The sequence below is a fragment of the Macaca nemestrina genome, chromosome 3, assembly GCF_043159975.1.
Source record: "Macaca nemestrina isolate mMacNem1 chromosome 3, mMacNem.hap1, whole genome shotgun sequence".
NCBI lineage: Eukaryota > Metazoa > Chordata > Mammalia > Primates > Cercopithecidae > Macaca > Macaca nemestrina.
This window is the reverse complement of record NC_092127.1, coordinates 38,868,312-38,885,812: the sequence shown is the minus strand read 5'-3', so window position 1 is coordinate 38,885,812 and position 17,501 is coordinate 38,868,312. Positions and strand designations below refer to the sequence as shown.

At 34.2% G+C, this 17,501-nt stretch overlaps 1 protein-coding gene across 6 annotated transcripts in view; it reads right to left on the bottom strand.

Moving 5' to 3' along the window:
• LOC105463467 (LPS responsive beige-like anchor protein) overlaps positions 1-17,501 on the bottom strand; it is a 770,029-nt gene that overhangs the window by 550,982 nt on the left and 201,546 nt on the right. For all 6 annotated transcript variants that reach the window (XM_011710554.3, XM_071092575.1, XM_011710553.3 and 3 more), the window contains 3 exons: positions 12,663-12,741; positions 10,679-10,812; positions 3,517-3,578 (listed from right to left, as the gene is read on the bottom strand). In XM_011710554.3, the coding sequence (XP_011708856.2) occupies positions 3,517-3,578; positions 10,679-10,812; positions 12,663-12,741 (275 nt within the window). The remainder of the gene's footprint in view (positions 1-3,516; positions 3,579-10,678; positions 10,813-12,662; positions 12,742-17,501) is intronic.

Here is a 17,501-nt window from a genome sequence, read left to right as displayed (position 1 = left end):
CATTCTTATTATAAATTATTATAATTTTAAAATAATTCAGAGGTACAGAAAGAAACACAAGTCAAAAATGACCAAACCTTACATCATTACCTTCATGTAAAAAAAATATTTCCCAAAACAGCAACAATCTACATATTTTGTTGAAAAATTTTTTAAAGAATAATCAGACTAAAATAGAATTTTAAATTAACCTTTGCTGCTAATTAATTACTCAGACAGGATGCCAGTCTAGACTATATGGTGCTTCTAGTTTTTCTATATACTGTATGCATTTCTGATAAATGGGAAAAGAATAGATGACCTGGCAGAACGCTCAGACAATAATATGTGATTTACAGGACATGAATGCAGCTACCACAAGATTTATCTGACAGCCCTCTCCGATAGTGGACTGTTGAGTATCCGATGGAATGATTTCTAGTCTACAAAGTCTACTACTGAGTAGCCATACACATTATTTATTTATTAGATGTTTTGGGTTGAAACCATTTTTAAATGATGCACTTCACAATGCACAGTCATAAATTTAGCTTTAAACCCAAGAAGGGAGGTAGTGTTATTGGAATGTATGTCAGACTGAATTAGGACAAGCAACGCAACGCTTTTATAAAGTGGCCTTGAATGCAACGTCAAGTCTTTCAAAAATGATATTAATGTCAAATGAACAAGATACAAACACTTTATATAATGCTGGAGTAATATTACTTGAAACACTTATTTAACATTTTCTTTAAATTCATATATATTTAAAACAGGTTTATACACATATACAACAAATTTGGCACACAAATAAGTTGCATGCTTGTGAAAAACCACTTGAAACACAGTTGAGAACTTGTTCAATTTTGTGTGTCTGCATCAGAGAACATACAGTTTCCTGAAGAATGTAAGCAGTTTTATTTTAAGAAATAAAGAGGATTTAAATTGATATTTGGAACTTCAGTCATTCTTGAATTACTTTACGTGGGATTCAACAGATGAATAAATCTAATTTTACAAACCTCATATATTAATTATACTCAAAAATATAATGCTCAGTGTTATGAGAGGTTTCCAACTTTAATTAATAACATTTTGCCTAAAAAATATTAACATTTCGATAGACTAAAATATGAAATGGTGCCTAATCAACTACCGGTGAATGAGTGGACATTGAAAACTACAATCTAAGTCGAAAAAAATATATAGTGATCTGTTTGGTTTTATTGTCAGCTAACCAAATGTGATCATTTCCTCATGTCTTAAATTTAGGCTCTAAATTCTCTTTTACAATAAAATGTAGTGAAACACCCTATTAAAAATAACACAAAAAGAATATAAGTTTTGAATGAATTCAAGAAAAATAATCAGAGCATGGCTGATTGTCATGAAATTAACACCAACTAATTTGTAAAGTTCTAAATCAAATTTGCAGATGTTAAGTTCATAAGCATATGCCATTATTTATGTGATTAAAAAGTAGTTTTTGACCTGATCTTTCGATCTTTGGCACTCAATCCTCTCCATCTCCTCTTAAAAAATTAATTAAAATTTTAGCAAGATGGTAGCTTTTGCTTCCCACCCTATCTCAGACCAAAAAAAATTATCAATCAAACTCAAGCCATCCCCACCCAGGATCTGTAAAATGTCGACTTGAAATTCAATTTCATATCTCTTAAGCTTTCATGTAGAAAAAGACAGTTCACTTCTTAACAAAATAAATCACTTTTGTGATTGCCAAGTTGACCTCTTTGAATTAGGAAAATTCAAAGTGAAAAATGTAATTATCACCCCGGAACAATCTGTATACATCTGGAGCTAATTCTAGCTTCATTTTTCACATCATTTTTCACACTGTGCTACATCTTGTAGAGATGCCATGGAACTTTTGAAGAACTCACAAAAAATGTTAAGGACTTCAAATACCCAATAATGTATTTTATTCACACAAAAACTTTGACAATTTCTGACTTTTGAAACTTACTCTACTACATGATCTTCATAACCCATTTGATTGCATTAGTATTAAACAGTACTATGACATACATGATAAATAGGTGTATTAAAACATGTCATTCTTTATCTTTGCAGCTCCTAACATTAAAATATGAAATATACTATATTGGAAATAGCTTCCATGTACCAAAAATACATTCAGTTCTTCTAAACTAGGAAGCAAAACTTCACTGTCAAAATTCACCTATGAAACAATTATATCACTATGAACAATAAATTTGTTTTCTTGTAAGGAAACATCCAAAACCAAAAGTGAGTGCTCTTTTAAAGTGTGGGCAGTTTCATGTAGACATAAGACTGCTATATGGCAAGTTCTATCCAAGAAAGAAACAATTATTTCTAATCAGATGACTTAATGAGAAATTTTATCTAGTCAGCTTTTGAAGAAATAGAGTTTTCTAAATGAGATGATTAAATTATAGAAACATGATTCTCACTAAATCTAAGAATAATAAGCCTACTAAGTAACTACTCCTCACAAGTTCATTACAAAAATCCATTAGGTGTAATCTCTAGAAGTAATTGTTCTTATTGCACCTTATTGACAATGCATAGTATTGATTTTTCACACCTTCTATGATTCTTTAATTTATATTCATGAAATGTCCATCAGCAGAGTCTAAATAAATTTGGCATATAGGCACTAAAACAAATAAATCGATGCAAAGAAACATTAATTTTGCATTATCCTTATTCGTTAGGCAAGTAAACCATGAGAGTTGTAAATGAAGGTCAAAGGTTTTGAAATGGGTCAAAACCCTTGACCTCTAGACCAATACCTTTCCTATTAAAAAAGGCTATTTTAAAGTTTTAAGTGGGGGAATTTACTACCAGCAAGATATCACTTTAAAAGACTACAAAGAAAACTCTCAATAAAAACATTCATCTGTTTAATTGCAAAACAGAAAAGAAAACCTCGCAGGATACATGATTTTTACATAAGTTTTTTTTAAAAATCATTAAACTTTACCACATGAGGTACAAGGTTTTGGAACACCGAAAGTAATTTTGCTTTTAGGAATTTATTTTCTACATCTTATTATGATAGCTGCCACTTTTTTGTTAATGTTTTCCCAAATCTACTGTGCATGTCAAAAATAATTACCAATGACAAGGATTCAAAATCATTTATCGCTCATTTTATAACCTCTGCACAAAAGGGAAGTAAACCCATGATTCCCAGTGGAGTCAGCATGGCACTCCACAAGATATAGAAATAAATCTGTTTTTATAACCTTAATACATACAGCAAAGAAATTATCATGATCATTTGATCTGGACAGTTTTAAAGTGACTCTAAAAACTTTTGTTTCTCACTTCCTCTCATACTTGCTTCAAACTTATCTGCAAGTATCAAAAATAAGAAGCAATCTTTTTGCAATACAACTAAAATTATTTTAAAACAGCAAACTCACAATTGTATTATAGCAAAAATTTCAGTAATGCAAATATAAAATCCCCCATGAAAACAAATTCATATGAGAATCTACTTTTAATTCAATATTTATTCTTGCCACTCACCTGAGAACACAGTAGCATAACCAATTCCACAACTGAACTGCTAGACTTCATGCAAACCAGACCTATTTTAAAGAGAATTTAAAAAAAAAAAAAGTTATAAAGAAAACAAATAAGGATTTGTTAAAATTTCATACAAACTGTTTTTTCAAATTATTTTTTCAAACTATTAATGGTACACATTTAATTACATGATTAAATAAGGTACACTATAGTTAGTTTAAAGCTGGCTTCAAAACTACCACCAATTTTTGTGAAGTATTCCATTTCAGCTTTCAAAATACTAAAACATTTGTTACAACTTCATATATAATGACATTTCACAATACTCATAGAAATGTGCACAACATATGCCATATTGATCAATATCATCTACATTTTGTTTTGGAGAGAGTTGATCGTTATACATGCAGAGAAGGGAAATGGCTCCCTGACCTTTGCTTTCTCCACCACACTCTCTCCCTTCAACCCTCTAGCTATCAATCAAGTTTCCATTTTGTTTCATGGCAGCAGACATCCCAAACACTCTTATTAGTACCTTGACCTCTGACCTCACACTAAACCTTAACAGAAATGCAACCCGTTGTCTGTTATATATTCTTGATTTCTTATAAATTAATTCATTTAGTTTTATGTTTCATTTTGGTTCACCAAAAATATCTTTAGAAAGGATATTTTATAGAACTAATACCTATCTAAAGTAAGTCTTTGGTTTTAATTACCAATAAAATATAAAGTAGTTCATTCAAAGAATGTTGTATAATTAGTATCTTTAAAAAGCAATGCCAATAATTAAAGGGACTAAATTATTAAATTGCATTACTAATAATCAGAAAAATCACAATTTTTTTATTCTACATTTTTCTAGGCAAACACAGGCTTAGGTTCCAGAGCATAACATCTAAAAATAATTCCTGATGGCTCTTAAACACCCTATTACCTTCTTTTTTCTCCCAATGAAAACTCTTCCAGGTACCCTATCCATTCCCTTTATCTTTCTCTTTAGTTCTTTCTCCTTCCCTGTTTAAATACTAATGCTTTCAACCTAATGATAGCACATGTTGGCATTTTTTAGCCTTATAATAGCATTGAAGTTAAAAGGGCTGTTCATCCCTTTCACTTTTTAAAAAATCTTAGAACCATTTTTCTCAATGTCTGAAAGAATATGTAACATAGCAATGATGGTAACAGTGTCAGCATTGGCAAGAAAATTAGCTATAGAATGTCTCTATATTGTATTAGGAAGCAAGTTATTAACTACAGTGTGATATCTGTAGGGCTAAGATGAACATGGCTCCTCAGGCTAATGCTGTCAAGGACGAAAAAAAAGGCAAGCAATACTCCATCTCTTACTGCAGGTGTAGCCCTCTGCTGGTCCGAAACCTTGCCACTTTTCCTTAAATTTAACCCAGATAATAAAAGAAGTTCAGTTTTGCTGCAACTTCAAAGCCCATTATTTCCAGAAAGTAAATTCGGATCTTTCTATTATTAGGTCATCAATCCTTATTGCTTTATTCTACAAAAACTAGAATTCCTGCCATTGGGCCCCGATGGGCCCTTTTATTATATATCTATCCAGATAATGAAAAACAGTAATTTTTTAAAAAAGACCTTGAGCTATCCAAAATTAGGAAGATTTATAGGTGCTCCTTTGTTCCTCTCACCACACTTACCATATTTCATACATACACATATATGTATACATATGTGTGTGTGTGTGTGTGTGTATATATATATATGTGTGTGTATATATATATATATTTTTTTTTTTTTTTTTTTTGAGACGTTGTCTCGCTCTGTCACCCAGGCTGGAATACAATGGCACGATCTTGGCTCACACAACCTCCACCTCCCAGGTTCAACCAGTTCTCGTGCCTCAGCACCCAAGTAGCTGGGATTACAGGTGCCCACCACCATGCCCGGCTAATTTCTGTAGTTTTAGTAGAGACGGCGTTTCACCATGTTGGCCAGGCTGGTCTCAAACTCCTGACCTAAGGTGATTCGCCCACCTTGGCCTCCCAAAGTGCTGGGATTACAGGCGTGAGCCACCATACCCAGCCCATATACCTATATTCTTAAGAAAAATGTTATACATACATATTTCTATTTGTTTATTTCAGTCTTATTTTCTAATAATAAAGGCTAACAAACCAGAAGAGGGTTGACAGCTACTTTCTAGTTGGATATGAATATTCAGGAAAAAATGTATTAACTGACCAAGCTAGTAAAAGGCCAAATAACATTTCATAGTTTGGTTTGAACAATTAATTTGGAAGAGAGTGGTGGAAGATGTATTGCGGGGCAGGGTGGAGAGTATGTTCAATTCTGAATGAGTAAAGGCTTCAGAAGACAAGAGAAACCTGATAACAGACCTTAAGCTCCCTGTCTAAAGGACACTGGTACTGTAAACACAAAAATAACATTGGGAGCAAAGAAATAGAGGATAACCCCAACAAGGAACTTAACATCAAAATGTAGAATTACGTCACTTCTATTTTTGACCTAAATTTTTGCCAATGGATGACGCTCTTCACATGTGCGAAAAAACAAATAATAAACCTGTAGATCTCTCTTCAGATTCAGTCATACTCTAAGAACTACCCAAAGGAAAGTCCTAAAACCCTAAGGTCAAGTTGTAAGTTACTGCCAGAACTATCATTTTCATTTTATACACCCACAAACACACACACCCTATTACTGTCTCAATCAAAAGAAACGAAGTACTGCAAGCTTACAGATTTGAACCAGCTCACAATCTGACCTCTCTAAAACTCTCAGTAGAATAGTAGAATAATAGGGTTTGGTTTGATTATTTTTTGGTTGGCTTTTCAAAGATAGAAAATGTTAGTCTTTTTAAAAGGACAAACTCGGGATGCCAAGTCAAGAGTTTTATACCTGCACTAATCTGGGATTTTATGATCCAAGACCACTGCAATTTCTTCAGTGGAGACTCACCCAGATATATCACTTCAGTGAAAGGATCAAATGACTTACCAGATAGTAAGCCAGTGCCATCTAAACCCATCGATCTATCTAAATCCTCAAGTATACCCTGAAAACGCAGTCATGACTATTTACTATCTGGAATATAAGAATCCTCTTGTTTTTTATATTTAAGTCATCTTATTTTTTAAAATAGGATAGTAATAAACATAAGAAATTTTAATAAGAATTTAAGGATAATAAACTCAAGAAGTTTCACTCCATATTTTCCTGGTTTTGAAGATATATACATATACTCCAAATGAGCATTATCTTTTAGATAAAACTAAATGCTGATCATGAATCTGAAACACATCCGTCTTGTAAATACTAAGTCCAAATTTCAAATACATGTTTAATAGGCTCTAGCTTATCATAAATTCTAGTTTCCCTTCCTGAATTTATATCATCAAATCCAACATTTTGGAAAAATTGGATGACTAAAACTTTTGTTAAAGAGAGGACAGACATCTTCTTTGCTTGAGACTTGCAAAATATTTTCTTGTTCAGATTTACAAACATTTAGAATAATCAATCCACTTAATTTTTTATTTCCATATAAACTTTTCCTTCTAGTCATCATTATATGCACACCTGCCTTTAGCATTTATCTACTTAGAAACTGTATCAAGTAAACTGTGGTATATAATCATCCCACAAGACAGAAGAACATGTCTTTTTAGAAAAATGGGATGGCCCAGGTTCTTGTCTCAAATTATCACACAAATTTAGCACGATGAAGTCCTTCCTGCTAAATAACATGTTCATATGCTGTACAGAGATACTGTAACCCTTTGGAGGGTCACAAGCCATTGTAATATCTAAGATATTTTTTGCCTACCCCAAAAAAAGTTTTGGCCCCATTGAGACTTCAAGTTTATACTTTCTTAAAACACAGCACAGGCAGAGTGCAGTGGCTCATGCCTGTAATCCCAACATCTTGGGAGGCCAAAGCAGGTGGATCACTTAAGGCCAGAAGTTCAAGAACAGCCTGGGCAATGCAGCAAAACCCATCTCTATAAATAAATAAATAAAATTTTTTAAAAATTAGACGGGCATGGTGACATGCACCTGTAGTCCCAACTACTTGAGAGGCTGAGGTGGGATGATCACCTGAGCCCAGGAAGACAAGGCTGTAGTGCTCCAGTCTGGGCGTAGGAGTGAGACTCTGCCTCAAAAAAAAAAACACAATGCAAAACTTTGGGTAAAGCAATACAACGACAGAGGGTAATAAACAAGAGTAATTATTTTTTTTCCACCATCACTCCATGTGCAATTCCAGTACTTCGTGGGTTTCTTGTTTTTTTTAATTTTAGTCCACAGCAAAGAATAGCTGATGTGTAATAGTGAAATAGCAAAATGTTTCAAGATACAGAAAAAATAAGATCACTAAGACTCTATAATTAATCATATTTATAAAAGGATCCAGTGAACTCACATATAATAATTGTAAGACATAATTTAAAATTTTCAAGCTTGTGTTCTCTTTGTCCTTTGGAAAGTCTCTTTAGAAAAATTAATCCTTACAAAGGGTTATAACTCCTTGAAAAAGAGGGTTAATTAACATCACTACAATTGAGACAATCAGGTTACAGGAGATTCCAGGCATGATGTAATATGAAATATTACACCTAATTTAACTTTTAGCTTTAACTTTAAGTCTTCAAAATATACAGGGCATATGGCCAGTCGCTGTGGCTCAAGCCTGTAATCCCAGCACTTTGGGAGGCAAGGCCGGAGGATTGCTTGGGCTCAGGAGTTTGAGACCAGCCTGGGCAATGTGGCAAAACACCATCTCTACAAAATATACAAAATTTAGCCAGTCTCGTGGCATATGCCAGTAGTCCCTGCTACTAGGGAGGCTGAGGCACAAGAATCGCTTGAACTCGGGAGGCAGAGGTTGCAGTGAGCCAAGATCACACCACTGCACTCCAGCCTGGGCGGCACAGTGAGACTCTGTCTTAAAAAAAAAAAAAAAAGTATATGTATACACACATATACATATGTGTATGTATATATGTGTATATATGTGTGTATATATTTGCTTAAAGATAAATATGGGCTGGGTATTAGAGGACATTAAGAAACTATTGTTACTATTATTAGGTGTAATAACAGCATTGTGATTATGTAAGAAAACATCTTTTTTTACATGCTATTAAGTATTCAAGGGTTGAATGACATAACATCTAAGATAGTTTTAAATACTAAAGCAAAATAAAGGGAATAGAGATATCAAATAATTATGGAAAAATGAATATGGTTTGGACAGCTGATAATAAGTTAATAGATACTGTACTTCCTACTTTGTGAAAATTCGAAATTTTCATTAAAATATTTTTATAACTAAAAAACTCGTAAGAATATTTTTTAAAGATTAAGAAGCTCTGTAATGTTTGGTCACACAGCTAGTCACTGGCAAGGACAGAATGAAAACCAAAGTCTCCTGCCATTTATATTAATGCTTTCTGTACAGTATTACGCTGCTTGTACAGTACTATGGCACAATCACCTCTTTTTAAATCCTTTCTGTTTTACAGTACATGAAACCACAATCCAAAACATTCCTTACAACATAAAATACGTAAGTCACATAAGAACTTTCAGATTTGTTTGCTATTTTTATGAACATAATCCAATGAATATGCACTGCTCAAGTTTATACATGAGCAATAGTACACCTTCTTCCTTCTTACAGTTTTACCAAAATTTACTGGTAAAAAATGATTCTAAATTAAATTTTGTTCGGGAATATAGAAGTGTTCATTCTTAATTCTTCTGGGTATTTAATATGATTCTATCTTATCTGTTATAAAATTCAAAGACCAATAAGCAACAATATCTTGCAATACTGAGAAGCTGTATTTAATATACACATCTTACTCACTGTAATAAAATTACACATAGTTCATAAGTTGTTACACCACTTTTAAAAAAAAAGTTTCATATATGAAACTATAAATTAGGGAAAAGCCCTGAAATATAGACTCTTCAATTTTTAAAATTCAATTCTTCCCAAATTATATTATTTCATAAGTAAAAGTCATTTATTTCTTCATCAAATGGTTCATAGCTAAATAAATTACATCCTTCAATAGATCTAAGGAAATTGCTATTCCAAACTTAAGTATTTCTAAAGTCTGAACTTTCTTTTTCAAATAAATTCATTGTTACTTTTTCACTGCATAAAAATATCACTCATCACCAACTCCATTTACATCTATAGAAGAGATGAAATTCCTAGCTAAAGCTTCATACTTACCCACTGATACTGTAAGGGTCAAACAAAGTGCTCATATTGCACAGTTAATACTCAAATATAGATATCTGAAACTATATACAGGTATCTTAACTCAAATATAGGTATCTTAAACAAATATAGGTATCTTAAACTACTTAAATCCTAGGTACGAAGATGAAGATTGGTATTTTGAAGTCAGTCTGTTAAACTCTTAAACTCATTATTTAACAAATTATCCTCTATTGAACTGCTATCTGCTTTCTGAGGAAATTTACAGTAAATCTACTTTCACTTGGTTAAGTCTCTCTCTCCAATATTCGAAGGGACTCACTACATGGCAATGCCCCATGTGCCACAAACAAACAAACAAACAAAAAAGAAAGGTCTCATTATTCCTCATTCACTCCATAAATAGCATGGTTTCCAATCCCCTCAGTAACCTACCACAGCATGCTATCTAGTTTGATAATCTCAAAGTACATTACCTAGAAGAGACCCAGTAATCTATGAATGATGTAAGCAGTATAGAGTACAATGCTGTTACCTCTATTTGTAAAACATTATTCTACTAATAACAATGTATTCCTTATTTATGTGGCAATACATTGTTGTTCATATGGATCTAAGTTCAAGTAAAATCCTGTGACACTAGTCTCTCCAATTCGTTGCTCTCAAAGTTAATTTTAATGTATCAAAAAAAAAAAGTCTTAGTTCTTTGGTTCAACACATAATTCTATGCTTCATCCAAATCACTGATAAAAATCTTGAAGATTACAACATAATAGACATGTGACACATTCTTCAAAAGATACAGACTACGAGAAACCGTGTCAAAGGCTGACAACACTTAAACAATGAAACTCCATGTTATCTCATCATCCATGTAAGTTTTTAATCCTGAAATATAAATGCATACAAATAAAATAAAGAAAAATCACTTACTTGTTCCTTCTATAAGTAGTTCTTGTCCATGGCTACCCAAAAGTGTCCGAGAAAGAAAAGGTGCAAAATCCACAAAAATCTCACGAAGGAGAGGAGCTGCCTTTTCCAAAGCATGTTCAAGTCTCTCTGTAATACTAATGAAAAGACATTAAGTTACTTGAACTATTCAACAGATTGTATCAATTTTCTAGTTTCGAAAATAAAGATGTGTTTCCATATATATATAATTATATAAAAAAATTAAAAATCACCTAAAGAGACATTACTGCTATGTATAGCAGTCCTTCTGCCAAAAATATTCGTTTTTATCTGATCTAGCTTGCCCCTACTATCTCCAACAAACATCCTGGTTAACAACCACTCCAAGCATCAGTACTTACTAGGAGTCTCACCTGGCCAGTTAAGAGCAGTTTGTTTTTAGGTCCATCATAATCTAAATAAATTCTCATCAAGTCTTCAACAAATTTTTCTATTTACCACTAAACCATTAGCCCACTGAGTTCAAGAACCATGACTTCATTTTAAAATTCACAGTTACAGCATATAGTACAGACTCAACAGATGTTGAGTGCTTATAAATTATAAAAAGCAGTTCTTTTTTATTGAAGTCAATAATTCCTTTCTAATGCAATGTGAATTATTTTTCTCCTGAAAATAATATACTTTAAAGGCAAATTATAACAAAACTATCATTTTGTTGATAGTTATATTTATTAATAAACTGAGATAGTTGTAAATGTGCCATAAATACATAAAATATATTAATATATATTTGTGATTATATATACATGTATTCATATATACATACACAGATACATTTAATGACTTTTTTTTTAAGGTCCACAGCATTTCAGAAAATTCACAGATATCCACAGCTTCAGTTTCTAACTTACAAATTAAACATATACATAAAGAGCCACTAGTTATCTACTATTCACACTAGGAGTACCTCCTATTCATACTACCAAGAAAGCAGTTGCTACTGAAACTATCAACACAAACATATATAAATTTTGCTGTGAATAACCATCTCCTCACAGGCACTACTCTAAATACTATTTTCTTCTACACAACTCATAGAACTTGTTATCCCTGAATAGTATCGTAAATACTAGCCACACTTGAAGCACTCAAGTACCTACATTTGTAGTGTCTGATGGATTTCCCAATTGTGGTAAAGAAAATCAAGGACTCTGGCCACTAAGACTCTAGTGGTGGAAAATACACTCATAGCATTCGAAATTAAACTGTGAAACCCAATTAAACAAGGTAAGTGACAATAAAAATCTATCTATAATTCAGTATCATTGTGGCTTTGGCTAGTTGGCTACCACTTATATCAGTATTTTTTTTTTTTGAGATGGAGTCTCTCTCTGTCTCCCAGATTGGAGTGCAGTGGCGTGATCTCGGCTCACTGCAACCTCTGCCTCCCGGGTTCAAGTGATTCTCCTGCCTCAGCCTCCCGAGTAGCTGGGACTACAGGTGCTCACCACCACACCTGGCTACTTTTTAAATATATGTTTAGTAGAGATGGGTTTTCACCACGTTGACCAGGCTGGTCTTGAATTCCTGACCTCAAGTAATCCGCCTGCCTCAGCCTCTCAAAGTGCTGGAATTACAGGAGTGAGCCACCGTGCCCGGCCTACATCAGCATTTTATAGAGGAGAAACAACAAATTCCATACTTTCAATTTGCAATCATTTGAAACATAAGTCATAAGCTTATGTAAATATTTGTTATGCATGCAGCAATTATTTTTTAACACAAATAGTCACTTCTCATGAAGTGACTTGTACATCATGAAATGACTTGTACATCTTATAATCTTTCAAACGAAAATGAACTTCTAAAATGTTCCCAAGCCTCTAAATGTCATATATGTTGAAAGAAAGAAATGAAATGAAATGAAGTAAAATAAACCTAGATAGCTTAAAAAGTCATCAAAAGGTATAAATCACAATATTCAAGTTAGTAGCTTAAATACCTCATATTTGAAACCGGGTCTTGTGAAACTGAATCAACTGTTGGAACCGAGGGCAATTTTGCATTAGATGATCTACTGCCTATAAAAGAAAAATAACCATCTATAGGAATTTTCTGCTTTTAGGTATGAAGATTTAAATAAGAATGTCATTATACCAGTCAATAAAAGCATTATAATGTATTTTTATGTCCATTACTATTTGGATAACATTAAGATCTAACAATTAACAACTAAATCCTTTCATATATAAACCTCAGCTACGAGCTCAATTATCATGCCAGAACAATCTTTCTATCTGTGAGCTGAAAAAGCAAGAGAAAAGTAAATCCTGACTCCCTAAATAAAGTTCACAATTCCTTCTATTCAACACCAAGTGTCAACAGAAAGTTACAAGTAAAAGTATTTTTTAATATAGCAACAACACAGAAACACCTACATTCTAAATTTAGCTTTAAACCTCCATTACCATGAAAACTATCCTTATTCAGTTATCAAATCACTACTGAAGGACTAAATTGCAGCAATAAATGTAATCAGGGTTAGAAGCCTAGACCTCTGAGAATCTGTAATCTTGTATCACAACTATTATCAGTTATTTTCTCATTATGCTGCAAATATAAAAATACTATGCTTTAAAGAGAATAAGGGTCCTCTTTCCCAAACTTTGTTGAATCTTTCAGTCCAAAAGTTATTAGAAACACATCAAGGAAAGCATCTGCATCAGGCTGGAGGTTGTGTTGGCCCAAAGAAAGTTACTGGAGCCAGTGTGAGGAGGGAATTCAAGGAAAAAAGAAAACTAAGAATTGTAGAATTCATATCTATGTGAAATCATGGTTGCAATAGAGAGATGGTAATAATATGTGAATGACAGTATACATTTTTGTAGACTTTTATATACAAACACACACACACACAAACACACACACCGCCTCTAGCTCTGTCCACTAAGAGGACATGGAAGCAGCAACATCTTAACACTTGGTGTCCAGATCTTGGTTTCTTAATACTATACTCCACTAAAAGAAAGAAATGGCTGATTTGAGATCTGTGGAAGAAAAGCACCAAATGAGTTTGAAACATCTAGTTATGCTGTGTAGAAAGCAAGGAATTATAGGATATGTCCAAGGAATAATAGGTTATGTCACAAGGACACTGAAGCCAGCTTGAAGGGGCTCCCACTGATCAAACACGCTTGTATTCCATCCTGGGTGAGAAAGTGAGACTCTGTCTCAAAAAAAAAAAAAAAAAAAGGAATTGCCATTTTTGGCCAGGTGCAGTGGCTCATGCCAGTAATCTCAACACTTTGGGAGGCCAAGACAGGAGGACTGCTTGAGCTCAGGAGTTCAAGATTAGCCTGGGAAACATGGCGAGGCCCTGTCTCTACTAAAAATACAAAAAAGTAGCCAGGCATGGTTGTGTGTGCCTGTGGTCCCAGCTACTTGGGAAGCTGAGGTGACAGGATCACTAGAGCCTAGAGGGCAGAGCTTGAAGTGTGCTGAGATTGCACTACTGTACTCCAGCCTGGGTGACAAAGCAAGACCCTGTCTTAAAATACAATACAATACAATACAATACAATACAATACAATACAATACAATACAATACAATACAATACAATAACAATACAACACAACACACACAACACTTCCCTCTGCTTCACACCACTCCCAGAACTTCCTCAGGCTCACTTCAATTGTATCTAGGCATGCTGATTCAATGTGCTCTTTTTGGTAAGGCAAATAAAGTTAATTCTGGATACAGATAAGCATAGCCAGGACCTAATCAGAGGTTTTGTGGATTTAACTGATTAAAAAACAGCAAGGACCTGAGGCAATTTTGAGCTTTCCTGAAACATGCTTGGTTTTTAGGCAGCACTTGATCAACAACCCTCAGTTCTGATTACCAGGTCTCAGTCAAATCCAAGGATCCAAAAATCTAGACAATTTTACCCCCCAACAAGCTTGGTTCCTTTTGGAAAGCGGGCAATGCAGCAATCTTCCACAATTAACCTCTGGATGATTACTGAGCCCACCTCTTAGAGAGAGCACATTCCTAGTACAAAATGAACTTAACTATAGTCAATCTTTCTTTTCCACAACATACTTCCTTTCCCATTCCCTTGATAATCAAAGTTGACTTTCCTTTATACTGGAAGCTTTGTATTGCTTACAGTCCTACCTTCCTCACCATCCTGTTCAGCTGAGATCTAACTGTACCTAAAAACTCTAACCAAGTGACTGGTGGTCAGGACGCATAGGATTCCTTTAAAAATGAAGCTAAAGCACACACTTCATCATGCTGACAATTATTTTTTATTTTTCTTTTTTTGAGACAGAGTCTTACTCTCTCTCACCCAGGCTGGAGTGCATTGGTGTGATCAGAGCTCACTGCAGCCTTCAACTCCTGGACTCAAGCCATCTTCCTGCCTCAGCCTCCCAAGTAGCTGGAAATATAGGTGCATACCACCACACCCGTCTATTTCCTATTTTTTTTTTTTTTTTTTGTAGAGACAGAGTCTCATTATGTTGCCCAGGCTGGTCTCGAACAATCCTTCTCTGGTCTCAAGCAATCCTTCAGCCTTGGCCTCCCAAAGTGCCAGGGTTATAGGCGTGAGCCACCATGACCAGCCCATTGTGACAATTTTTAAAAGCATATATATCAACTCACATTTCATCATAAAAATAATGCTATTTTTGTATTTTTCACAATAAAATTTCAAATTAGAGGGCAAGACCAGCGAAGTTGAAAAACATTTTTTCATCCTTTGGTATCCGGCACTTCTAAGAGTCAGGTCCAATCCTAAAATCATATACAACACTCAGTAAAGTACTTCACAGACCCATTGGCCTTATTACACTCGGTACATGACACCTGCAATTTTCTAAGTTCTTGACAACAATATGATCAATGAATCACAGTGGGTCATTGACTGTTACCAGTGATTAACAAAATATTTCTGTGTTTTTTAACTGGTGATAGTTTTTCAAGACCTTTTTTTTTTTTTTTTTTTTTTTTTGAGATGGAGTCTCGCTGTCTCCCAGGCTGCAGTGCAGTGGTGCCATCTCGACTCACTGCAACCTCCGCCTCCCGGGTTCACGCCATTCTCCTGCCTCAGCCTCCTGAGTAGCTGGGACTACAGGCGCCCACCACCACACCCAGCTAATTTTTTGTATTTTTAGTAGAGACGGGGTTTCACCATGTTAGCCAGGATGGTCTTGATCTCCTGACCTCGTGATCCACCTGCCTTGGCCTCCCAAAGTGCTGGGATTACACGCGTGAGCCACTGCGCCTGGCCTGAAGACCATTTTTTATTGCAATGTATCAGACATTTTCTCTATTAGCATTATTGATGGATTTTCTTGAGCTTTTCTGACACTAATACAAAGGAACACAAAAGGTCCCATTTACTTAAAAGTAGAAATGGAAAAAATAAATCCCTCCCCAAAAAAGGTATGTATGAGGCTTTAGGGGGAAAAAAAGGGGGGGCGGGGAATGTATGTATGAGGCTTTAGGCAAAATTAGCCTTTATTGTGTTAACTGGTTTATTGTGGGGTTTTTTTGTTTGTTTTTTGTTTTAAGAGATGAGGTCTTGCTCCGTTGCCCAGGCTGGAGTGTACTGGTGTGATCACAGCTCACCACAGTCCTGAATTCCTGGACTCAAGTGATCCTCCTGCCTCAGCCTTCTGAGTAGGTGAGATTATTTGCATGTACCACCGCGTTCAGCTAATTTTTTAATTCCTTGAAGTGAAAAGTTACCCAAGCTAGCCTTGAACTCCTGGCTTCAGGTGATCCTTCCACCCTAGCCTCTCAAAGTGCTGAGACTACAGGTGTAAATCACCACACCCTGCCCACTGTTGTAAATGATACAAATTTTAATGAGAAATGCATATTAGAAATGTGAAAAAGAAAAGCAACATTGTTGCTTCTAAATAAAGCAGTAACAAAAATTATTTCCTCACACTACCCTAGAAGTAATGCCAATTTTCAATTCTAAAAAAGAATACAGCAGAAAGAGATTTTTTACAAAGTGTCTTAAGTCATAAGAAGACACTTTACCAACAAGGATAATAAATTAACCAGCAAAAGTTATAAGAAAAAAATCACATGAAAGAATAAACTAAATACATCAGTAATTTCACACTACGTTGTTCTCCATTCCTGCTGGGAAAAAAATGTAACATCCAAACACATTCTGTATTTTTTCAACTCAGATAAAAATATAAACTTTCAATCAATTTGTTTTAAATTATCATTAAATATTTCCAGCAAATGATCACAAATATATAAATGCAGAAGCTACCTCCAACATGTGGAATGATACTCACTTATCTTTTCCTTATCCTAGCACTGATAAACTGGCTCCTTCAAACTGACAGTTTTCCAGACATTCAAAAGGACAAAAAGGAAAACGCAAATATATCATCTGTCTAGCATCTATCTGGGGAGTAGGCAATTGTTTATTTAAGGTCCCTGCGGGTCTAAATAACTAATGTCCCTTGCAATAAAGAATCATTAAAACAAATGCCAATTTTTTAACCCCTAAACACATTAACACTGCATTTCTCTCTCTCTTTTCTGAACCAGTAAATTCAGTCAGGGATCATCTATATGCCCAGTAAAAACTAATTAAATAAATCCTACTGAATGAATAAAAATAAGCCTATTGGCCCAAATCTTACACAAAGGAAATATGGTTATGACTCAAATATTTCCCTAATATTAAAAAAGTACTAATTAATAATGTATATGGCTCTAATAAACAGATACTGTCTAATATTCTAGTAAGCGGTAGAATTACTAAATTTTGCAAAGTAGCAAACACCAGGCATATAAATTAGT